Source organism: Pagrus pagrus (genome assembly GCF_965226575.1).
Source record: "Pagrus pagrus genome assembly, chromosome: 1".
Lineage (NCBI taxonomy): Eukaryota > Metazoa > Chordata > Actinopteri > Spariformes > Sparidae > Pagrus > Pagrus pagrus.
Genome location: NC_140185.1, coordinates 12325013 through 12351047, shown reverse-complemented (window position 1 = coordinate 12351047; position 26035 = coordinate 12325013). Strand labels below are relative to the sequence as shown.

Sequence of the window (26035 nt, the reverse complement as noted above, 5' to 3'; positions counted from 1 at the left end):
TTTCAACAATGAAGACAACAACTCCCACCATCCCACGCTACTTCACAAAGACATCAAACATCTTCTGCTTTCATTGTTGTATTGAGAGAACCCTAGCAGCAGAAATTACAGACTGGGTAATTTAAGTGCACGACTAATCTGATGGTCAGTTACAACAACTAAAACTGGTTAGGACTCAGGAGTAGCACAGGTTTTGCACAGGTTTTGTCAGCAATGAACAAACAGCGGTCTCAGACAACCAAGGACCACTTCACAGTTGCGGTTATCAAATACATCTCTCCAGCATTTATCACGTGATTTTCAACCCCCACTGTCTACCTGATAGAGGTTTTGTCTGAGATAAAAAGAGGCTTCAAAGAGAGCGAGATGTGCTGGTTTCTGGAAACCCTACTGGCCTCGCAGCTCCGATGGCCATAACAACCTGTGCGCTACACCTGCAGAGTTCCCTCTCCCGCCTCCTCCCTCCTCTATACCACTTTTAAAACCACTCCAAAGCTCCCACCAGCCCCCTCCCCACTGAGCCACACAGAGTTGAATCAGGAAAAAGACACAGCCCCATCAGGCCAAACCACCACCTTTGGAGCCAAAATAGCAGCTTTGAGAGAGTGAGTGCAGGCGAAGGACAGACTTGGATGGGGAAAGGGAAGGGGGCAGGGCGAGGGGGAGGGTCAATCACTCTGTGGGAGGCAGAGAATGAGGGAGCACAAACATCGTACTGGTGTTGGCTCAGAGCCATGTTTGTGTCACTAACAGAAGTAGCCTTGTCTGTCCTCCCCACCCCCCACCCCCTGCCTTGCACTCGCTCTCTCCCAGTTTGCTTGGAAACAGAGTCAAGGGGTGACTGGCTGAATGCTTGGTAACAGAGAGGAGTTTCAATAGAAATGAGAACAGGGGTGAATCAGACACAGCTCAGGGCTGGAGCAAAAATCAAAAAAAAGGGAGAGGGGGGAGAAAAGCCACTCAATAGCAGGGACTGTGCTTTGGGAATGTTGATGAGGCAAGGACCTTTTTCTGTTCGCTTCCTCCAAGTCAACCAACAGGCAGCACTGTGGATGTGTGGGCGATTTGTACTCAGCATGCCCGCAGAGCAACTGAGCGCGAGCTGCTTTGAAGATTAGGTGTTTGCGTTATTTCACATGCACGACAGAAAAAGAGGGCAGTTTTTCAGACCAAGCAGAACCTGATAGTGCTAGTGATACATCTCAAAATTAAATAAGCTGAATGCGGTCTCGATCAAAGGGAGGAAAACTGAGAGAGTCTAAGATTTCACTCGGACTGCACTGCAGGAGAGGAGCCAACTCTATTCCCAAATGGCACGCTTGCAAAAAAGTGCTTTGTGTTATGAGGCATGTTGTTGTGGAGAGCAGATATCTCTGTGCAACAAACTCCCGCCTGCATACTCCCGGGCAAAAAAAACTAATCAAGGCCACCTAAGAACTGCCTGCCAACTGCTATTCTTGTTGGCAATATTATGCAGGATGTGTGCTGTTAAAGCACACATTAGTACCAACTCCGGTTCCTGCGGCAGTCGGGGCAGATCCAATTACATTTTAGCAGGCAAAGTATGTATGGTAATGACTGCAAGATGATCATTTTTTAAAAGACAGAAGCTTCACTAAAGTCTTGACAAACTCATACAACTTTGATGTGTTAATACAACCACACAGACTATGTAAGTAAAAAAGCACGAAACAGCTTATTTTCTTTCATGTCAAAAATTCAGGAACTCATTGTTCCACAAGAAAGAGATTCACTAAACAGTGATGATGGAGAAAATAAGATTCAAGCTAGAGTTGTGAGTCTCATCCTCTCTGATTCTGAATTGATTCAGATTCCAAACTCGATTCTTATATGTATTATGCTGCGATGGAGGAGAAGAACTTGATCCAACCAACCCATCTTCAACGAAGGCAATCGTCTAGGCTCATTTTGCATTTCTCACAGAGGAGAAGAAGGTTCAAATGACTCGAACAATGCGTTAGACAAAGATCAAGTATTTTAGGAATAATTCAAACTGAGGGCTACATTTTTAAGGCTTCATCCAGAGGCTAACATTAATGTAGCAGAGCACCAGACTAGCCAACACACACTGCACCACCTCTACATAACTGCTACCCATCTCTGATCAGGTGGAGAAAATTATACAGCCCATACAGCCCAAAACCAGAACACATAAAACCTAAATTTATAGCAAAACAACTTCAAGATTATTGGATTAAATAACCTTTATTATAAGGTCATAGTTCATCAACAAAAGAGCACTGATTGTGAGGCAAGAGGGTTTATAGCTAGCTAACACTATTGGTGGTCATCGAAGGCCACTTTTCCAAAATTTCTTGGGGGACCCTAAACATATGCCTGGTTTGCTTCTCCTGATAGTGCGCCTCTGTTTTTTGCAACAGCCCAACCTATATGTTGGCCTATCACAGATATATCAATATCAGCCTATGTGTTGTCCGATATGTGCAGATTTGGGGGTCTGTACCAAACACGCTTCTCAAAAGCGGGAGAACAAGATTGCGCTACAGCACTTCATTATAATGCTGTTTTGTCACACATTTCACTTTCAGCAAAAATGTTCAGCTTCTGAGACTTTGAGACCAAATTGTGATTTTGATAATATTCGATTAATTGTGCGGCCTTAATCTAAATTGAATCATGAAACCAAGAACCAGAACTAAATCAAATCATGAGATTGCCAAAGACTCCCACTCCTCCTCATCAACACATTAAACCTCTCCACTTACCGTCTTCAGTTTCCTGCCACACGATGCCTTCCAGATTGACACTGGTACCAGGCTCGCAGGGCCCCAGGCACTCAGGTTCAGTAGCCAGGGCCACATCGGATGTGTTCACAGCCACTGAGCGTGTGCGCACCATTATCTGCTCACATGGCGAGGAAATCTCACTGTTGCCTACTGTGGCCAGGAGGTGGAGGGGAGGAGGTGCTGGCGTGGAGACAGGAGATTCCATCTGTGAAGAAAGAAGAAAAAAGTGGGGGTTGAGAGAGAGAAACACATGAGACACTTCAGAAGCACTGTATAAACACATACAGAGCAGATGTTAAGATACAGCCAACGGATGCCACAAAGAGGGGAAGTTCACAAAGTGCTGAGACCGTGAAAGTCATCCCGGCACAGCACTTAGTGTTGAAATATAGTACTTTGTCTTTCCTCAACCTTAGAGGTGATTAGCAGGCAGAGAAGGCAGGGAGGGACATGTGAACTGCCTCTGTGGAAGGACAGAATTAGTTATGCAGGATTGGTCAAACAATCCCTCCCCCAGCTTTCCTCCCTCGCACACAGCCGAGCAAGATCCGTGACACCAAATCATCTCACAGGCTGATCACTCATTAATTCCCTCAATTAAAAAGCTAGTTGTGGAAGGGGAGCGGGCTGCTGAGGGTCAGTAATTGATTCCACCTGTTCTGACACACTGTGACAGCGATGAAGAGACAGTTGGCCTACATGGAAAATGAAAAGAACAGGGAAGGAGGGAGCTGACGAGGGCAACTGAGGAGAAGAAGAGAGAACTGGAGGTAGAAATGTGTGTAGGCGGAAAAAGAGACGGAGAGAGGAAGACTGATGGTGATTTAAAGGCCACAGTGACACCAGGCTTAGTCCTCTTCATTCAAGGCAGTCGACATTAAAGCTCTCCAAATCATTAGCAATGAACTGCAGGAGGAATGCTCTGCTGCAGCCAACGACACACATTTATTAATTGGGCATAAACCACTCAGTGCTCGCGAATATGCTGCCAATGCTGGATCCAATTAGACCGAGAAGACAAAATACCAACTGACACATTGGATTATAAGCCTGTACACCCTTTAAATAATTGTTTTAATCTACTTACTGTTCCAAACTGAGTATGATGAGGAGAACTAAAAGTACTTATCACTGCATAAATTGAAGATGCTGCTTCATTTTGATCCATCTAGAGATGGAAGCATTGGCTGGCAGGTCTACCACTTTAGTCCACACTGAAATATCTTCAAATTCATGGTCCTCAGAGGATGAATCCTAATGTCTTCACTGATCCCCTGAGCTTTCCTCTAGCGCCACCAGCACCTCAAATTTTTTAATAATCTTAAGAGTTATCTCAGCCTCTACTTGGATAAGCTAGCACAAAATTCACAAAGGTATAACAATAATAATGACATTCCCATCAGCCTCAGCTATACTTCATATAGAGCTGTATTTAGTGCTAATAAGAAAATGTGACCATGCTATCATGCTAAACTAAGGTGGTGAACGTGAAGAAAAATTAGCATTTTAATTTTTCTTACTTTTGTGTACCGTGTCCACTTACGATCTACTTTTAGAAAATGCAATTCCATGCTATTCCAATTAAATTTCGCTCAAGGTGAATTAATTTAATTGCTGTGATTGATCATTTATAAAACAAATTATTTGGGAGCATTATGCAATGAATTATACTGTGAGACATTTCAGATCCATCTCAGAATGAGAAATCTGAATTTGTGATGAACTCAGTGCTTTGAAAACCAAACATCAGTCCCTGATGAAATTTAATATTAGCTCAGGACTTGTCGTCGCAGAAGCTTCATATTTCATGGTTTACCGAAATGAGTGTGGAAAGCACATTTCTCCCGGTGCTCAGAGGAAGAACAAATTAATGTGTGCAGAGAGCGACGGAGAGTCAGGCCTAACGACATCGTAATCACTGCGTGTCAGTTTCTGATGCATGATAGGGCCAAGCTGCAGGCCGGCTGAGTGAATGAGACAGGACAGGTAATCACCCGAGCTGTCACCACACACTGTTTCTGGGCCGTATGGAGACACAGAGCCGCAGACACGACCACACATCAAACTCTCCTTCAGAGTGACAGTGAACGGTGAAAGGTGCAAACAGGTTCATGCAGAGCCACCTCTAAATTGACTCAACTCCTCAAACTCAAACTGTGTCGACATTTCGGGAATTGGCATTTTTGCTATTTTGTGAACAAGGTGAGGTGACATATCGATAGCCTGGAAATAACCTCTTTTTTAAAGAAATAGATTGCAGTAGGCTCATGTCAATACAAATTGATGGTATGTAATTTCCCTTTTTCGTTTGGCTAGCCGTCAGTGGGCGATGCTTATTAATAAACACAGAAACCCAGGTGCAACTGTTCATGTCTAGGTCTATAAAATGTCTGGAAATCAATCAACTGATGATTTAACATTCCATTACTACAAGATTTGTTGTTGTAAAACTCGTAGAATTATTCTCTCCTCTCTGAACCCTTGTGGAACATTTATCGTAACAGGTTTCCGATGATTTATCAGCCCAATAAATATCACGCATCCCTAATTTTCTGTCAATCGACAATTTGATTAAACCCAGACACTTTTATAGACCTAAAGGACAGTGAATCTCAAACAAAATTAGGGGTCACGATTCTCCAAATCCACGATTCGATTCGACTTTAGATTTTAAGATCTTTAAGATTTTTTCAGCACTGATGGCTATGCTGTTGTTAGACTCGCATCTGGATTTGTAAAGACCAAAAGAACATTGGTTTTATGCCCTGACAACTAACATTTACATTTTCAAAGTCTTCTAAAAGCTTGTTTCAATCAAATTTAGATTTAGAATCATTCAATCAATTGTGAAACCCCTAAACATGATGTATAAGCAGACAGGAGAATTATTTTGCTTTGAATGTCACAAATAAAAGTGACAAGCCAGTCTAAGGCGACTACGCAATAAAATAAACATTCACTATGTAATGGTACAAAATAATTACAACAGAATCACAAAGGAAATGGGACCAGTGCACAATGTGCATGAACAGTGGCGCTCTATTTCCAAGTTCTGTCAATGGATGAGTGAACAAAAGGACTTTCACAGTGGGGCTGCAGAATGTAAACCCACACAGTGAAATGCCTGACGTCTTGTCCAGGGTTCTGAAAAAACCACAGGCGACTGAACTGCACAACTTGTCAGATTACCCGAGGCTCTGCCCGATGCTCAGCTGATGCCAAATTCCATGATGTCTTCCCTCTTTGCAAGACTTTACAAACGGATTTGAAAAATCTCCCCCGAAACCACAATGCCTGAATGTCACGCAAACCTTCTCTTAACTGACACCCCATGCCAACTCCCTGAGAAAGCCACACCGGCAAGAATAATATTTAACTGACTGACAAAAATCCAATGAATCTTGGACTGCAGTTGAGCGTACCTCACAGTGCTGACAGAGGGGAGAACTGTGCACAAACACTCGCCCGTGGCAGACAGACGCATGCTGCACTTTTTACTGGACACATTAACTTCAGCTTTAACTTGTTTATTAGAGTTGGGATTAAGAAATTGAGCACTGAGCTTGGGCGAGGATTACGAAAGGATTACACTGCAGTGTCATACTGAGACACCTGTCTTGGCTGTACTCAAGTGGGCGGTGTGGAGCTCGAATATAGTTGACCGAATAATACCTCCAATCTGTCATTGTACATAATATTTGAGTTTAAGGCTGCGACTAAAGATTATTTTCATTTATTTATTCTAATCCTAACCCTCCACAGATTATTGTCATGATATTTGATTAAACGCCAAGTCTATTAACTGTCTTAATGTTTTAAAAATGCTCATCGTAGTTTCCCACAGTCCAAAGTAACGTCTTCATATTGCTTCTTTTGTAAAAAACATCAATAAAATGACTTTTATTTAATCTTAATAATGAGTGTAATCTGTAAGAATATATTTGGTTTCACTCATACAGGTTATAGATGAGTATATCATTGTAACTTTACTGGAATACAGTTACCTTTTGTTGTATCCTGATTACGTAATCCTGTTACATTTATTGCGTTACTTCCCAAGCATGTACATTATCTTATGCCTACTTCCTTGTTATTATTTTCTTTTTAGTGTGTTTAAGTGTGTTGTAAAATAGAAAAATGTTAAAAAGAAAATACATAATGAGAAAATTGGCATTACATTTTATTTTGACTGAAAAAATCGATTTGACTAAATGTTGCAGCTGTAGTTATGTCAGCAATACAAATGCATTAACTTGAGTCTGACAACCACTGACATGGGTGACTAGCTTTTACAAACATGGAGTAGTGACAGACAATGACAACAAAGAAAACCTAAGTGAAGTTTCACACTGGTCATGTTAAACCAGATATTGTGACAGATATTATTGTGTCTAAAATGGTTATTGGTAGAAAGCCAACATTCATTTCTATCAATGCCTCAAACTAAAATCACTTTCACACACAACCCTCATGTTGGACACAGGATAATGGATGGCTGCATGTTCCACTCGTGGTTTCATAAGAGACTGCTGTTACAGGTCACAGAGAATCATGTCTGCTGCAGCAGTTCAATACACATCGCTGCTAAACCATAGAATTGCTTTTCCCTCCGGTGCTTTTTCTGCATTAGTAGGTACCAGCAATAAGCGCCATAAGCACTTTCTCACATGCTGATTTATTGTGCACACTCATGCTTTCTTTCTCTTTTTGCTCTTTATGTAAGACCAGTTTGGTAGTCAGTTACAATGCTGTTTAAACCCCAGCATCATCAGGAGAGGCACTCATGCCTGATAGGATCCAGCTCATACCAAAGTCGAGACCTGCATTTAACCCTCTTTGGAAGGTAACACACACTAGGGTAATTTAGATTGACCGCAGATCTTGGTCTCTGATTTTAACACAATACACTCTTTATCTTAAAAAGGTGCTTTATGGGTCAATTTGTTTCCTTTTTTTTTAATGAAGACTGTGTACTTTTCAGAAGTGCAGCTGCAGTGTTCAATATCAGAGAAAGATTAATCCAACAAGACTGTGTGAAATGTAAATACTACAACAATAACAACATACTCAATATGTAACTTTAAGATGATGCTTTGTGGGCAATATCTCGTCATGTGGTTAACTCAACCTGACTTTTAGCATACTTATGTTGTGTTAAGAGGTGAGAAGGGATGAAGATTCATCACTTTGAATCCCTCTGTTTAGCATTTACAAGCGGTATATAAACGTTTATGAAGACTGTTTTACTATATAGTCATTCATTAGCTGTTTATACACCAGTCACCACTTATAGGTGCCCACAGGAGTAGTTAAACTTAATGACAGATACATTAATAAACATTTATATCTGCTTACATCTACATTATAGTGTGTCATAAACCATATGTTAAATGTTTTTGCTGCATATTAATGCTGCATAAATGAACTTAGTTAAGTGTGGCACATTCATTTGACTTTTTCATGATTAATATGAGTTATTAGGCTATTATAAATGTTCTCAAACAGAAACAAAGTCTAGAAATTAAAAGTTGTTTTATTTCATTTGGTTTGGATTTTTAATTGTTTTATATTAAGATGTAATTTCTTCTTGTGTGGATCCAAAGACAAATAGCTTCTACCTCAGCTGTGGCTAATGGGGCTCCAAATAAATAAATACTGTGTCTTATCCACATTATTCGAATCTACTGTATTATTGTTATTACAAAGATATAGGACATATTATTTTGTGAAATTAATTGTGTTCAGTGTAGAAAAACCCTTCTGTTTTCATTCCTTTAAAGGTCATGTAACCAATAATAAAAACTAGAATGGCACTCAGTAGAGTGCATACCTTGGCCAAGGCACAACAGTCCCCTTTAATTCAATCAAGCCTAATCCAATATCAATCAGACATGTTTAAATCTGCTGGATCCAGATTTTTATTTGGATCTGCCTCAACTTTGCTCATAGATACTAGCCACTTGAATACGCCTGATTATTTTTCATCAAGATCCATACAATATTCCCTGAGAAGTTAACAAAAATGTCAAAAAACATTTTTATCATAGTTCCTGGATCTGCACCAAAAATGAATGGGGTCTATTCTGGACCAGGACCATCCTCCATTTAGGTTTGTGGTGGAAATGACTTCAGTAGTTTTTGTGTAATCCTGCTGACAAACAAACCGACATACATAAAAACCAGACATGCGAGAAAACGTAACGTCCTTGGCGGGAATGATAATATTACCTTGGATCCGTGATACTTTCTGAGATGTTTACCGTACTGTGAAAATCTCATACTGTTGCAACCATAATCAAGATCCAGTGAGAAATGTTTTTCAGTCGAATGAAATCTAAACTTGATCTGAACTGGCCTGTCTTGATTGTGGAACCATTTGGTAAACATTATCAGGTTTTCCAGCCTGATAAAGCCTGGGAGATTCACCACCATTTTCAACATCAAAAGAAAAACAACATCTGTCTTGAAAAGGGAAAAAGTAATTCTTCTTGACACAAGGGGCCATTATGAAGTGAAAAGGAATCCTCGCTGAAGTGCTATTAGTTGGCTGAGTTCAGTGTTTCGCTTCAATTATGTAATTCTCTCTGACACCGGGGGCAAACCTTGTGAACATCTTTGGTGAGTTAGTGAGGTCGAAGGCCACTGGAGATTACACTTCTTGCTGGCTCTGGTCGGTGCCTCTTTCAGCACCACTGACACTCAGTTACGACAGATTAGAAGAAGGAGCCCGAGCCTCTTTTATCTGGCTGTCATACAAACAATGTGGGCACTTGTAATCTGTACTACATTGTCGAATCCACATAATGAATTTAAATTCTAACCATTTCAGACAATTGCAAAGCAGAGTCTGATTATCAGCATGCAATCACATCATTGGGTAGCTTTTATAGTGAGCTGCATCACTGAGGGCATTGAAGTAACATGGTTATTAGCATTAAGCTACAATTGAAAACAAATGCACAAGCCTCATCTTATTTGATTATTAAAATGTTCATTTCAGCCTGAGGACAGAAGAGAGGCATTAAAATAACTGGATTCTCTTTCAAGTTGTGAAAGCCACCTGATTGTTTTCAAACACTGCACATGGGACTAATTCCTGCACTAAAACCACATTGTCATTCTCTTTGAAGCTCAGAGTAAATCACAGAAACTGAGAGAGAGAACACAAACAGGAACACCTGACGTCTATTGTAGACCACCAGCTGGCAAAAGGCACTCCAGTTTCCAGGCAACTCTTTTCAGTTTTAGCAGCTAATTGTGCTTTCAGGAAAGCATAACCACACATAAATAATACAGAGAGGAAACTAAGCTGTGATGAAGTCAGTCACCCACGACCTACAATCTCTTTGGAGCCATAATGAGTTAGCAAGGATCTCACTTGAAACAGTTATTGTCTAACAAAGAAGCCATTTGCCATATGACTCTTTAACATTACAGGCCTGTGCTACGCATATAAATGACTCATTTTTCATATAACAGACCGGGGGAGTTAGGATAATGTTTGACATTTCTGTAAATGTTTATGTTATGTATTTTACCTAAAAAACTCAACATTTACAGGACATTTCATGCATTTCTTTTTAAATGTCTCCAGGAAATACAGATTAGTGTCAGCCCACATTTTTACACTTAACATTACAGCTCATTTTATGATGCAACACAACCTCCAAGTTCAGAAACAGAAGAGCGCAAGACGAAGCTATAAACATGAAAAATGTCTGTAAAAGCTTCACACGCAGTGCAGAGTAAACTTTAATCTCCCAGCGTTTAACAACAGCTGTGAATCACAGCTTAACTGTTACAAAGATGAGTAATGCTTTTACATTTGCTGTAAATTTCAGCAGTAATCAAATTTAACATCTTCTCAGTGTGACACACTCAGAGCTACTATTTTACCAAGGCCTTCCATTATATACTGGAGGAAAAAGTACACACAGCTTTGTCAAAGAGAAACCTCTTCAGAGAGCAGGAAAGGCTTTACCTGTGGTGACATATGCACTTGCTGATGAAAGGACAACATACATTAGTCAAAAGACTGCTCCTACAGCTACCAGCAGCATGATGGGAAGTAAAAGTGATATAAAAAGACAGAAGGCACTGGGGACCGCAGGGGAGAGGGCTGAGCCAAGATAAGTGGAGCTTACCAATTTGCTCACTTATGAAGCAGTGGCCTAATTTGCCCCGTAAAGCAAAGTCGCACAGAGGAAAAACTCCTCTGCTTTTACTGCTTCTACTATCAAACTGCAAAAATCAAACCAGACCAATATTTGGTAAAACTGAAGCTTTGTTTACAACCTTTATGACTGTTTGAATGCTTGTATTCCTGGTGCCGTTGGCAAAGTTGATACGTCCCCACATTTCAGCAATTAACTTTGATATGAAACTAAAATATGAAAACTATTCAAATAAAACCCAACAATATTTACTTTTAATGCTTTTTCAGTGAATTATAAAAAAATCTTGAGTATTCAAGAGCAAATTAACACCCTGTTTTAGCTTCAAATATTCAGACAGGACTCATATTAGCTGCACTGTGAAGCTGTACTTAAACAGTGGTCGGAGCTAAATGCTAATGCCCGTTTATGTTGTGCTGGAGAGAGAATATTTGGTAAAACTGAAGCTTTGTTTACAACCTTTATGACTGTTTGAATGCTTGTATTCCTGGTGCCGTTGGCAAAGTTGATACGTCCCCACATTTCAGCAATTAACTTTGATATGAAACTAAAATATGAAAACTATTCAAATAAAACCCAACAATATTTACTTTTAATGCTTTTTCAGTGAATTATAAAAAAATCTTGAGTATTCAAGAGCAAATTAACACCCTGTTTTAGCTTCAAATATTCAGACAGGACTCATATTAGCTGCACTGTGAAGCTGTACTTAAACAGTGGTCGGAGCTAAATGCTAATGCCCGTTTATGTTGTGCTGGAGAGAGAAAGATGTCTACCATTCTTTATAACCATCTCTCACTAAATAAAAAAAAAACACTAGCACCAACAAACATTTGTTATTAAGACTTTTTTAAAACAAGTTTGATTTTGTGTTTTCCGGCAAATTTGTGAAGTCTAACGTGACTCAGCAGTAAAAAACAACAGAAAGGCAAACTAGTCTCCTAGGAACAGAGTCAATTGTCTGTTTTAGCGAGTTTACCCACATTTTAAAAACCTGCATATATAAATATTTATTAGTGCTACTTTTGGTGTAAATGGGACTAGTTGAGTATGTTAGCATGCTAACATTTGCAAACTAGCACTAAACATTATAGAGCTGAGATTCTATCATACTAGTGTTATTAAAACATATATAGTTTATGTCAAATCTTATATCTGCCAGGACATCAAATTTTGTGAAATATAATAAATTATTCCTTTAGGGGGTAAGTAACTAGTATCAATAATTGTGTACTGCTGTAAACTGATATTTTCCATGTTCCTATGTCACAGCAATCCATTCTGTAGATGTCAAGAGATTTTGTTCAAAATCACAAATGTAAACCTCATGGTAGCGATAAAAAAAAAAATATTAGGGTGCATCCTCTGGGGACCATAAATAATACTTTATAACCAACTACCTGACAGACCAACATTACCTTCCTTAGAGCCCCAGACAAATCTTTTCTACAGAAGAAGACAAATAACAGCTAATGGATTTAGTGTTTAGGTAGCCTTCAGTGTTGCCTCTTGATTTTATTCTGTGCAGTCACAAGCTCAACTTATTTAACATTTTGCTTGTCTTATGTAGCAGGTGATGGGCTAAATATAGAGAAGCTACCTCCACATTATATCATGTAGGCTTAACTCAACCATTCCTCACCTCATTATTACCTCAAGCTACGCTCTAACACAATAAGGCTAACAAACAGATGGGAAGACACAACTAAATGATCCCTTGAGGGAGGCAGCACTGTCTCTATGCTACATGGCAATTGTCAAAACAAATGAGAATTGGAAAGATTACCTACTTTCCTTTTTACGAAAAGTTCACATTTTTTGTACCTGCTCAGCTCAGAGATCTGGCAGGGAGGCTGGATGTCTGGTTGGTTGGCTGGCTCACACACAGCAGGTGGTTCAGTACACTTTTCTCTTGTCTTGGTTCAGCTTGACCTTGTCAACCTAATTCCTTCCTTTCCTCTCTCGGGCTCAGCCAGCTCCCTTGAGTCTACGCCTGCTATTGTTTGTTAGATGACAGGGTGGGGGTTGGGTGAGGAGTGCACTGGGGTGGGCTGTAGGGTATCATAAGGACTAAATGCTCTCCATGTAGAAGCAGGGCAACCTGAACATCTCTTTGTGTTAACTGCTGATAAAACATGTTGAAGGTCTAAAAAAGGAACTGCCTGCACAGACTGTATCTGTACTCCATTAACAGGAACAACACTATTGTTTCTGTCTCATTGATTTATAACATCTGTGGTTTCACAGTTAGTAGTTAGTGAAATACACACATGTATAATAATGCAATTTATTGTTGTGCAACATTGAATAATAAAGTCGGGCTGAAACTATTGATAATCATTAGTATCCACTGATCTGATGGCAACTGATCAATTCATCCTTTTGTCAGAAAACAGTTTAAACTGCACAATGCAATTTCCTAAGGCAGAGGAAGACATCTTCAAATTAGGGCTGCATCTCAATTATTTTATCATTGAGTACTCTACCAATTATTCTGGTGATTAATTGAGTAATCAGTTAAGAAATACTGCACGCTCTGCAATTTTTTTTCTCTGGGTTGAAATGTTCTTAAGTTACTCGAGGACTCATTTCAGCGCTACTTCAAATGTCTTATTTTGTGCGACCAATGTTACCACTAATTAATTACAGGGATGCAACATAACATTATTTTCACTTTCAATTACTTCCTTGATTAATAGATTAGTTGTCAGATCCATAAAATGACAGGAAATGGTGGGAAACAGTGAAAAACACACTTTCCTTAAGCCCAAGGTGAGGTAATAAAATGTCCTGTTTTGTCCACAAACAGAAGATTGTGCCTGTGTTAATTGTTTTGTTGTATTGTTATTTTTGGTTGTTGGTGACATTGTTGTATGTTGTTTTATACCTCTACTACTATAACTAGTGCAATTATTACTGATTACATTGAAAATTCGATTTAAAAAAAGCTATTATAAAAACATTGACAATCAAAATAATTGGTGATAGTTGACATCTAATCGAGTCGATTCTGTGGTTTCATTGTGGCTTGTGTCTGGATGCTCTCAGCAACATGATATTGCAACTCGAGTTAGCTGCAGAGCAACATTGAACACTATTAATTCATTCTGACACTGTAAATATGTCAAATGCTTCCATTGTCATCAGCTGGAACGGATTTGAAGTTAATCTACACGCCGACTCTGCTAGGTTCTGTTAGGGATCTCTCCTTTTTTCCCCCCCTTTCTCCCATTTCTCATCCTCACACACCACAGGTCAGTCGACAACAACAGTATCTATTACAACAATAAGCCACATTCCTGCCAAGGTCACCCACTTGAGTCCAACAGGGATAGAGGCTGTGCTGGAAGCAGAAATCCAGATAAACTTAGATGAGCCTATGAGGATTTCTCTCTCGTCTCCCTTCTCGATAGTCATAAATCTTATCTCACTGCAAAGGGAAACCTGACAGCAAACTGAGAGGCTGTCATCAGCAGCTCAGCCACCTGGATTCCCACCCAAATACCAATGATTCACTTGTTGTCGTCTCACAAGTCTGAGGCTTTGACCAAGACTTTGAGATCAGGCTGGGGAGAAATCTAGCTCCCTGTGCAGTGTACTTAATGTTTACAGTTCACCATGATGTTGACAGCCGCAACCAAAACTTTCCCCTGAGCAGTCGAGCAAAAATAAACGCTCCTAGACACACTATCCAGAAACTTTATCAGCTAAGCAACAAAAGACATTTTTACTAGTCACACATATTATACAAGGAAAACAAGTTGTTATTCAGGCTGTGAGATTTCCCCAGAGTCCCTAACCTCAAACTATTTATAGATGTTCTGTTAGTCTGTTTCCCTTGTGTTGACGCTCTTCTGTGGGTGGTGCCTTCTCCAAACATTAGAAAGACAATCCTACGCCAAACATCAAGGAACACAAAACATTATAATAATAATAAAAATAAAAAACAGAACAGAATTACGCCAAATTACTTTCTATTGTTTTGTGTTACTGGGACTGCCCCAAACAAGCACAAACAATGAGTATTCTGCTTAGCACAACACAGACTTATTACTTTCAATGCTGGTGCCAGATTGTGGGAGCTTCAGTAAAATTACAGTATTGGATGATGTATTAACTTGAATTTGGCACTCAGGCAAAATATAAATCATTAAGCCCTAATAAAATGCTAAACATACCTACATTACAGTCAGTAAATAACCAGGAATCCCTTGATTGGCTTCCAGAATCTATTCCCGGCTTGTCAACTTGTAATAAATGCAGTCGAGGTTTCAGCTGCTCAGATGATAAAGGTGCCGAGGTTAAGGCCATGGCTGTGTTTGTACATGTGGAGGAGTGCACTGAGCTCTGCTCTGCAGATAGCGCTCAAGCTGCACTCACTGCAGCGTCCGTCATGCTGCTACTTTAACTAGGGCTTGCTACTCTGATTGACCTCTACTGCTGGCTGTCTCACAGAGCTCCTATTGAACCATGTCTATCTTAATGGACGGTGATGTGCACTATTACTGAGTGCCAGGAGTTCCTGCACTACAGCTTCAAAGCCCTATAGACTTTTACACCTTAAAACACCTTGGGGCAATGAACGCTGCAGCTTCTACCACATGGCATTTCAACACTTACTGGTGAGAAGGAAAAATAGCTGTAAAGGCAAGTCAGGGTAACTTACACCACAGTTTATTTTCTGATCCACACGGCACTTCTCTGACTTGTTTGGATAATTATAGTCTGGAGCTGACTTGAGAATAATCCAGGGAGTTACGTGAGAAGTCTTTTCTGGAGTGAAAAACATGCCAAAACAGGCTGACCTGGAAATAAATCCACTTTAGCACGTATCAAATCAATCTAAAAGCTGTTTGGAACGACTCAGTGGATGCACTTTGGCATAACAAAAGGAGATTGAGCCCTCAAATGTTCCTAAGACACTTGCCTAATCAAAGGACATGAGGCAGGACGTGTCAGCACAACACAGTAAGCCATCACACTGCCGCCGCTGGTAGAGACTCTCTGAACAAATTTAATCTCTGTGCCCTTCACATCATTAAAAGCACTAATAAGTGAGGCTGCGGTGATGTCGAGGGAGCAGGAGTAAAGTGAAACCCACTATAACTATAACGCACCAAATCTCCCCTCTATCTGCCAGCTGCTTAGCAGAGGTCTGCTGCTCTCAGCCATTGGAGTTTGATGACCTTGTTAGTTTGAGTGCCTAATCTGCTAATGCCCTGATAAAAATAAACAGTCAGTGCAGTCATTGTAGTCCCCCTCCTCCTCCCTGTCTGCAGCTGCTCTCCATAAACACAGATGATACCTCCATCTTTATTTATCCTGGGAATCTTAAGAGCCAGGAGGTCAGAGTTATGTATTGTTAGTGAAAGATAAATGCCTTTTAACATAGTGTTACTTCTGACATTTTAAATGTCTACATGTAGATATAACTTTTATGATGTTATTAAGATTGACTTAACATTTTATAAAAAACACAAAACTGAGCATGCTCCTTATTTTCAATATTAACTAGCCACCAGCAGGCAAAGATTATTTTTCACACTATATTTGGCTTTTATTTTAAGGTTACTCAAGTACATTCATTTCCAACACTTTGCCTCTTTGGAGGTTATTAATTCATACCCAATACTAGATTTTAGATGAGATTGAGATAAATAATTTAACTTGAAGTATTTTTTTAGAAATTCTTAAAAAAAAAAAATAAAAAAAACATAGCTGACAAGCCAATGATGTTATTTCCAAGCTTACTTTTGACTTCCACTTGGAACTAGAGTTGTACCAATATTATTTTTTCCTTCCCAATGCAAATTCTGATATCTGAAATCTGTGTACCAATCTGATACTAGTGCATTAAAAAACATGTATGTATTCTAGGGGCGTCTCTATTTTCCAAAATCACAATTTGATTTGACTTTTGATTCAAAGGTCACAATTCGAATATACAATTTTTTTTTTTTTTTTTCCAGCAACAGAACAGTTCATTGTTTTTCCGCCCTGACACCAGTCATTTACATTTTCAAATCCTTCTTAAGGGCCATTTTACGCAAACAAATTTCAAAAGATTGAAATTGAGTTTTTTACTGTCTCGAGTAAACACCAACCCAGGGAAAAATCAATAAAGGATCTCTGGCAATGTTATCAGTTCAGTTTAGTACAGTTCTTTCTCCATAAAAAAAAACCTTCTCAAAGAAATCAATAACGCATCTCTGAAACATCGCTGACACTTTCAGAGACACCTTCGTACCAGACAATTGTGTTGTGTTATTTTATGGATGTGCTTTAAGTTAACCGAATATTGAGATATTTGCTCGAATGTTACAGCATCTTCAGGCTTTTATTTTGAAATAAATTTGCATGTGGCGCCATCATGGCAGCAGCGGCAACTGACGTCAATATTTGACAAAGTGGGGAACCAGTGATAGACTAGCTAGTCTGATAATATCATCTATCACTATATTCGGGAGGGACAATTATTGTAATATAAATATTTGATACTGTCCAAGCCTAATGGATACTGGCTAATTGTGCAGTTAAAACATTTGTTAAGCTACATACAGGTGTACAGGTCACTGCTGGGAAATACGTTACTAAGTAAGTTTGTGTGATATCAGATTGCTGCATTGATTCAGGTACCCGCCGACATTGATAGGACATGGTAGTATCAGAGGCATGTCAGAAACAACCCTACTAGGAACAATCAACCCTGGGGCTAACAACAGCAAATCTAATACAATGTACAGTCCGTGAATATGGTCTACAAAAATCAAGTAGCTACACTGACGTAATAGGTTTGACATTCATCTTAACTCGATCAGGACAAAAGCCCAGATCATAATAGAGGAGAAGTATAGTCTGAAGGTTGTGCAGCACAGAAACAAAGAATTTCTTGCATTATATTCTTTAAGTATATTAAATGTCCCATTATTCAGCAATAACCACATTGCTGGGACCTTTAGAGTAATAACCCCAGCTATATTATTAACAATAAAAAACTCCATAATAAGTGTGACATATGACTTAAGTGAATGGATTTAACAGCAAATGTCTCACTCTTCAAGGGATACATAAACCTAATGGATATGATTAAATATAATTTAGTTTTCCAGATGGACAGAGAGGCCCCACTTACGAAACATAATTGAATGTGCGAGCTCAGCTCATCGCCAAGGACTAAACAACTCCCAAGCCTCCACTACAGAGAGGAGCTCATTTCCATATTAACTTCACCTTTATTGATCCGCTCACACATCCTCTCCTCTTGCTGCTGCACAAACACCCCAAAGACCTTTTGGGTATTTTGAAATAGTGTGGTGGAGGGGAAGAAATGAACTCAGGACTATTTAACGATCATCAGAAAAACAGTGCATACTTGGGTAATTGTACATTCTTTGGGCGGGGGGTGAAAAGCCATCTCAGCAAAACAACAACTACATGGACCACTAATTCAGGAAGCTTGCCCTGCATATCGAGCTGAGGGGAAATAATATTCATTCTGAACATGCCAGGCCAACAACCCCTCAGCCCATCTGTGCACCAGTGAGGACAAAAACAGTAACTCAGCTAAAGGCGAGCCCATCTATTTGATTTATTTACATTTCGAAATGATTTCACAGTTGCAACAAGGAGAACCGAAGGTGCAGATGGACTCCGTTTCTGCCGCACAGTTCTGCTTATGCTACACTTTGTGTCTGCAAGCGTGTTCAAACATGTTTGTCAATGTGTACATGTGCTTGAACACTTTTTGGGCTGGGCACAAACACAGGCAGGGGGTAAAATGTATGTAACAGGGACCTTCACAACCACACAGATGCGGTAAGTTTAAATTGGCATTAAAAGAGGAGATATTACATACTCTGGTATTGTATTTCTGTCAAAGGCAGCTGGGCACCTATGAGTGGAGCTCGACCAATATATCGGTCGGGATACAGGTATATTAGTATCATCTTATATGCTCTCTGATATCTCTTTTTTGAAGAGCTTAATGCAGAAAAATGTACTTTTAGTAAATTATAACTTAATAAAATTCCCAGTGAAGTTTATTTTTTTGCGCACTAATGTCATTTTCGGACAATCAGTTACATAATTTAACTAAATATTTTAGTGTTAATTTTGAAATATTACACGAGAGAATGTGGTTTACCATCATTATTGGCACAGTTATGCGATCAAGACCAAGGTACGAGTAATAAAAATGCTTCAAAAACATCCCATCAGATTTTTTTCACAAATCGCATCCTGTGTATAACTTATAAACATTATTACATTTTCCTGAGCAGTTTGTTGGGAATTTAAATTGTTGGTTTTTGCTCCAGCTATGGCTGCTACAATGTCGCCATGGAAACAGTGGAGTAATATTTTTAGTGATGAGCTCGGCGTGCTGTCTTCCTGATGTTCCAAATGTCTAGTTGGCCTAACTACATGACCACATTTGAGGAATCACTGCAAAGAAAGGTAAATATCTACATCAAGCAATGGTCAGGCTAAGGCTACATGGTTACCAGCAATGTACACTCTCAATCTTTATATTTATGTTTATCTAGAGTTTGTAATGAGCACTGTAAAACACTGTAGATACACAGTGATCACTTATTGGATGTCAACAATACACAAAAGGTTAATGATAACGTGAAGCAGGATTTTAAACTCTGGAAACTTTTCACGCAACAATCGCTTTGTCCTGCAACTCAATGATTGACATTTAAAACAGTAAAACATTACAAAGTCATCAACAAGGAATGGGTACATATCGCATATTTAATGGGCTAACACAATGTGTTGCCAATGAAATCACATTGTGTTTTGACAAAAGCTGTCCCAGGTTCCAATTTTTTTTGCCAGGCAACCATGCATTCGTTTTGCCAGAGCCCTCTCTTGTACTGCATCAAACAACTGGTCCCTGTAATGAGTAAGGGCTGAAAGTGTCGTGGATAGTTCAGGACACTTTCAATGTCAACATTGCATGTTCTCCCTGTGTTTGCATGCGTTTCTTCCAGGTGGTTCTGGTTGTCTGTCTCACAGTCCAAAAGACATTCATTTTGAGTGTATTGGAGAAAACAAAAATGCCTTTCAGTGTGAATATGAGTGTTAATACCTGGAAGAATAATCATTTCTAAGGTGTCGACCAACGGGGATTCTGATAAAGAGTAAATCCACCTGCATTCATTTTTCTTTGCACGATTATAGTCACCTAATTATTTCCAGCAGTACTACACACATCACAGCTTTACCCAACTGCAATAAATAAAAACCACCTGACAAGATTGCTGACCAAATGGGTCTGGAAAAACAGCAAATAGGATGCACACTGTTCTGACAGAGGACTTGTTCTCTGCCTACAACAGATAATGCAACGCTTCGGTATTCAAGGACACTGATGCAGTCTCCATCCATTGAGCGTATCAGCATTCATGAGAGGACCGCTGTGGCAGGGGTGACTTTGATGCATGTGGTACTCTTGTTTAAGGAAAAGAAACAGCATGAGAAAATCAAACCCTCACACACTGGAGACTATAAAAGTCATTGGCAAACAACCAATTTTTGAGGAGAGGTATACGTAGAGGACAACCTACATTTATCACTCATGACATTAAAGGCTTTTCATCTAGTAAATCACGCAAATACAGATAATCTATAGGACTTAGGGATCAAAAGTCTGGAATGCAGTATTGAGAAGACTGGATTTGCTGGACAAAGAGGACGAATAAAAGGGTAAAAGTGCAGAAAAAGTATCAGGAACAAGATGTCAACTCCAATATTTTATCATCATTTAAACCGTAAATATCTCAGAAAATGGTACAAGAACAAGCTACGCTCCGTCTATTATGACTCTTGTTTGGCATTAAACATTTCCCAAACATGCAGTTTGAAGTTCATGTTTGGTGGAGTCAGAGTCAGTAGAGCTGGTTTATATAGTCGTTCTGATCATTATAACTTCATCATAACTCTTTATGTATTGTTATTTTAATGTGCTCACCGCCCCTTCATGGGCCAAGTCTGGCCCTGGTCAAAGAGCCTCTGCCAGATGCATTAATTTAAAATGTCGTGTAAACAGTGACCGACTCCTTGATGCCAAAGTCAAATAGTTCCATGTCATCAAGTTTGAAAGGACTTGGCAGCAAAGCAAAACTTCAGTTAAGGTAGCAGAATGGTTCAATCAAACAGTATTTGTCCACTTCATGCATATATAGTTTATTTATCCATTTATTTCTCTTGAAGAGCATTAGATTGGGGGGAGGATTTAAGGGATTCAGTGGTGATGAAGCGTTAAGTTGTTGGACAGAGGCCCAGGTCAGTGAGCCACTCGATGCTTTACCTCATTCTCAAAACACTCTCTTTCCCCAAACATGTTTGCCATGAAGGGCTTTAGTGAAATACTCTCTTGAGTCATGCTTTACGGAATAAATAAATCTAAGGCAAATACTGCTTTGAATAAAGCACTTTGCCTGTATTTCCCCCCCTCAAATTAATGAAGTATTGGTAATCTCCTGCTGACATTCTCATTTAAGATAATTAAAAATATTGTTTTAATTGACTGGAACATAATTACTGCCTATAATTGTCAACCTTAATGATATCCTTAGTGGACGTCAATAAAGCTAGTCACTTTTAGTATTACAATGAAATTTCTTTATTAAAAATTTAAGTAACACTTCCATTATTCATAAATATTTAATTTACAGTTATTCTAAATTAAGTGAAGTTATTTCACTGTTAACAATCAAATGCTCTATAAACCATTTATCAAGCAATTCTTTATTGTAAAGTGGCAACTGATGTTCATGATAGTTTGTAAATGTTGCTAAATACTGTGTAGTTCATCTATCATTTGGATACCATAGAGAGGCGAAGTCAAGTCCTTTCCGGTAGAACACAATATTTGAGGAAAATGGTAGTGAATGGAGAGAGACAAGTTATTTTTTTGATCCTGTTTGAGTTGTACCATGAATTAAAGATGATTTTGATGAATTTAAAATATAATTTTTCGACTAGAGAAAGTTGCAGTCTCTCATTAAAGTAATGAAACATAACACTGAAAATATTTATCTGGAAAAACTACACACCCCATAGTTGCGTTTAGTGACGTCGTCTCGTTGAACGCTCACCAAAACCCACAACCAAAGCCTTGTAAAGTTGTGCTGTATATTAGCAGCTCACAAAACTGACTAACTCTCCGTTCACATAACTGCAGTTGTCAATATGGCCAGATTTATTGTGATTTTCACATTTGTTAGTAGTTTCTTATTTTTGTGCAGCGATGGCAGCCATGTTGGTGACGCATATTGAGCGGGATGATGAAGTTAACAAAGCAGTTTCACACAAAACAAAATGGTATTATACTTTCTTTACAAACACTTTGAATTTCCTGACTTGCAAAATTATCTTTTAAACTGACATCATATGTTCATGGCACGATTCACATGAGATCAAAAAATATTTGTTTCTACACTTTTTCTCTATGTAAGGGAGGGGGGGCCTTGTTAACCATCCAATCACATGTAGGCACATGCTCTTGTGCTGCTGCCTGCTTGTCATGGATCAGCAAATCTTTGGGAAATTTTTTTAAATAACAACTAGCAAACATTTACATTAATAACCTCTTAAAAATACTATTAATAAACCATTCAACCATCAGAGGCATAGTATTGGATAAAAACCAGCCCTGCAAAATGCAAACCAGTTCCAAATTCAGCCCTATATTGTGCAAGCATCCATCGACTCATGAATGTTTGACATTGGTCCCAAAGGACGGACGTGTTCTCCCTTTAATTTCTATCAGCGGTATAATCCCCTTTTGAAACCCTTTTTAGGGTGAATTAGAAAGGCCCTGCATTCAAAGAGATGAGTGGAGAGAAGGGGGCGGGAATAATCACAAGGGCCTAGCTGTCTGTGTGGATTAGAATGGGAAAGAAAATCCTTTCATCTCAGATCTGTACTTCCAAGCTTGGAAGCATGCATGCACAGACACAAACGCACCAAACCTCAAATGTACACTTCTCACAAAACACAGCTACATTTGTTTAATTTATTTTAATATACAAGAGGAAGTTATTTATATTTAAACAGATGATATTCAATTATGCTCAAAATGGGCACGGTAGTCACTGGATTAGAGAAAAGCTCGTATAAAAGCTTTGCTCTCGAGGCTGACCTCTCAGTTTGGCTCTTAGGCAAGACGGAGCGCATGATCTAACTCGCTTCTCCAATTTCTCATGCTGAAATGTGGACTGCTGCTCTATTTCTGGCAGACAGCCTTTTGACATACAGCAAAATGTAACAAGAGGGATGAGCCGAGAGAACCTCCTCAGCCAGCAAACAACCGACAAACAGCCCCAAACAACACCATCTGACAGATAAGGAAATGGATTAGCCATTATGTGTGTTTGCTCAGTTGTCTACCTCTGTGAGGGTTTAACTGAGAATAAAATGACAAGAAGGCTAGCTGTGCATGACAGGAGTTGACACTAAAAAGACTGACTGTAAGAACATAAATATCTCATATACCTAGAGGATAAACCTTTCAACATGGTTTTATTACACCACAGTAGGAGGAAACTTCTGCTTATTTAAATTGAAATTAAACAGTGAGGGGGTTTTAAAACTATAGAAAACCCTTTTATCATTCATACGTTTTCCATTCATTAATATATCCTCTCCTCTCTTTATTCAGAAACACAGGCAACACTTCACTTTCAGTAGAGTTCCTCCTGTCCAATATCCCAGAGGAGGAACTCAACTAAAACTACATTCCTAGTATCCAAAACTGAAACCAAACAAGCCACAGACAATTGTGTTGTTGTCCCAAAAGACTATACAACCGGTTGAGTGGTATTTTTTTAGAACAATTATAGATAATCACACCGTGGGACCTGGTGCGCAGACCTGAGTTAAGAATCTGACTAGGCCTTGCAGCAAGCTTCAGCATGCTGTATTGTTAAGAACGCCTCCCAAATCTCTCTTAGTATCCATAAAAAAAAAAAAACACTATTGCTAGATGACATGTATTACAGCAGCTGGCTGTTAGCTAAAGGCAATCTCATTCTTTATTTCCCATCCTGCCCAACAGAAGTGAGCATATGTCCTTTTGTTATTTAGCTTAAACTACTGTAGAGTTGATATTTCAATTTAGAGCAGCAGCTTCTGTTTAAATCCTGATTAGTCAATAGAAAGGTAATTAATCTGCAACAATTCTGAAGATCAGAATTTTTAAATGACCTGTAGAATAAATAGCCTCAGAATCTTTCCATTTCCATGGTTAAAACACAAGATAGTAATTTTTTGGCATAAGCTCCCCGTCCGCCATGAGCTAGCTATAAGTGTTGTTGCATTCTTTACGTCTCCTAAGGAAGAACCACGTGAGGTAATTTGTCCAATCAGCAAAGCCATCTAGTTGGCTACATGACTCTGTTGGTTTGTTTACGTAGTGTGGATCTGCTAGTGAGTGAGGTTAACTGGAGTTTGGAAACGGAAGTAAAAGGACACTTAATACCGTGATCTCTTCAGTTTGCCTAAAAGGTAGATTGTGGACGCCTTCAAGATCAATCATAATCTAAAATCATCAGATCATTCCCAACATTTAAAGGTAGGGAAGGCGATTCTGTAGTAAGACAGTTGATTGTTGAGTCTCAGGTCTTCAAATACTGACGCATTGGGTTAGAATTTTTGACCAAATGCCAACCCACAGTGTCAGTATTCGATGACCTGGGAATGAGACTCAACAATCAACTATCTTTCTCCAGAATTGCCTTTTTCTACCTTTAAGTCAGTTTTCAACATTTGATTGTTCCAGGTTCGCAAATGTAAGAATTTGCTGCTTTGGTTGGTCTTACATATTCAATTCAAAATCAGTGGCAGATCAATCAGTAGCTGCAGTCATGATGTTATTAAAGCTACAGCCCAAAAAGAAAGATCATTAGGGACCATAATGAGGGAATGAGAAATAATTGGCATCACAAAAGTATTATGTTATTGATCTTACATCCTCATTTTAAATAAAAAGCAGGTATGCTCTGGTGACATTTCATTGACGAGAGACATGTCGAAAGATGTCACAGCTAAAACATCAAGCTAGAAGCTCTAAGGACTGGTTCATGAGGGTGTTGTTGGAGAACTGCAGGAAGTTCACCTTCTGATGACAGATTGGTGATAAGGGAGGTTTAAGATCAGATTCAGAAAAATATACCATATGAATAAAAAAATAAATAGCATTCAATCTTAAATTGATGCAGGACAACCAAAGAACATAAAGAGGTGAACAAAGTATTTTCAGATTAGAGAAATACTCTTTGATAACAGAAAATGTAACCACGAAGTAAGAAACATTAGTGATTTTCTGAACATGTTCCATTTAACAACAAACTGGCTGCAAACAATCCCCTTAGAAAAGTATTGGGGGGGCAGGGCAAGTCACGTAATCCTCTCTATAATCACTGCTTGCTCAAACACTGCCTTGCTGTTAACTTCCTCTTTGTTAAACTAAAAACCTCTCACAAGCAGTTAAGCTCTCAGACTACAAATGTTTCCTCATCAAGCGTTTCATGGTCAAACTTGTTTCGATATTGATAATTATTTGAACGTGTGCACCAGAAGACAAATAAAAAAAGAATTAGCAAAGAAGAGGAGCAAATTCTTTTCATGTGGCCCAAACAATACAAATCATGCAAAAACAAAGCCTTCACCAACAACTGAGAAATCCCCACATATAGTCTGCAAACTCTTTTACAACCGTAGCAAGTCAGTACAAACTTTGAGCCACCTCTTCCCTCGCTGGTAGAAAATTCCAGTTGGGGAGGGGGGGGGACACGTCTGCTCCTCCCCACTGTGTGGGTTTTGTTCTGCTAATCAGACCACATGCCTCAAGGATTCAGGAATCCAAGAGCTCTCAGCCAGCTCCTCTCATTCCACATACAGCCGCAGCAGCCTGTGACAAACTATTCAGTGTGCTGGGGGGTTAAAGACTCTATCCATTCATAACACTGTTCAACGCTCTCTCCCCTCCTCTCCTAATCTCAGGCGGTTCTTTACCCCCCCTCCTCCTCTTACCCCTCATTTGCCCTCTCTCACCACAGCAGTCTTTTTTATCTATCTGCATAC

At 39.2% G+C, this 26035-nt stretch overlaps 1 protein-coding gene across 4 annotated transcripts in view; it reads right to left on the bottom strand.

The window, feature by feature from the left end:
• znf609b (zinc finger protein 609b) overlaps positions 1-26035 on the bottom strand; it is an 88050-nt gene that overhangs the window by 25782 nt on the left and 36233 nt on the right. For all 4 annotated transcript variants that reach the window (XM_084362207.1, XM_084362209.1, XM_084362208.1 and 1 more), the window contains one exon: positions 2748-2973. In XM_084362207.1, the coding sequence (XP_084218333.1) occupies positions 2748-2973 (226 nt within the window). The remainder of the gene's footprint in view (positions 1-2747; positions 2974-26035) is intronic.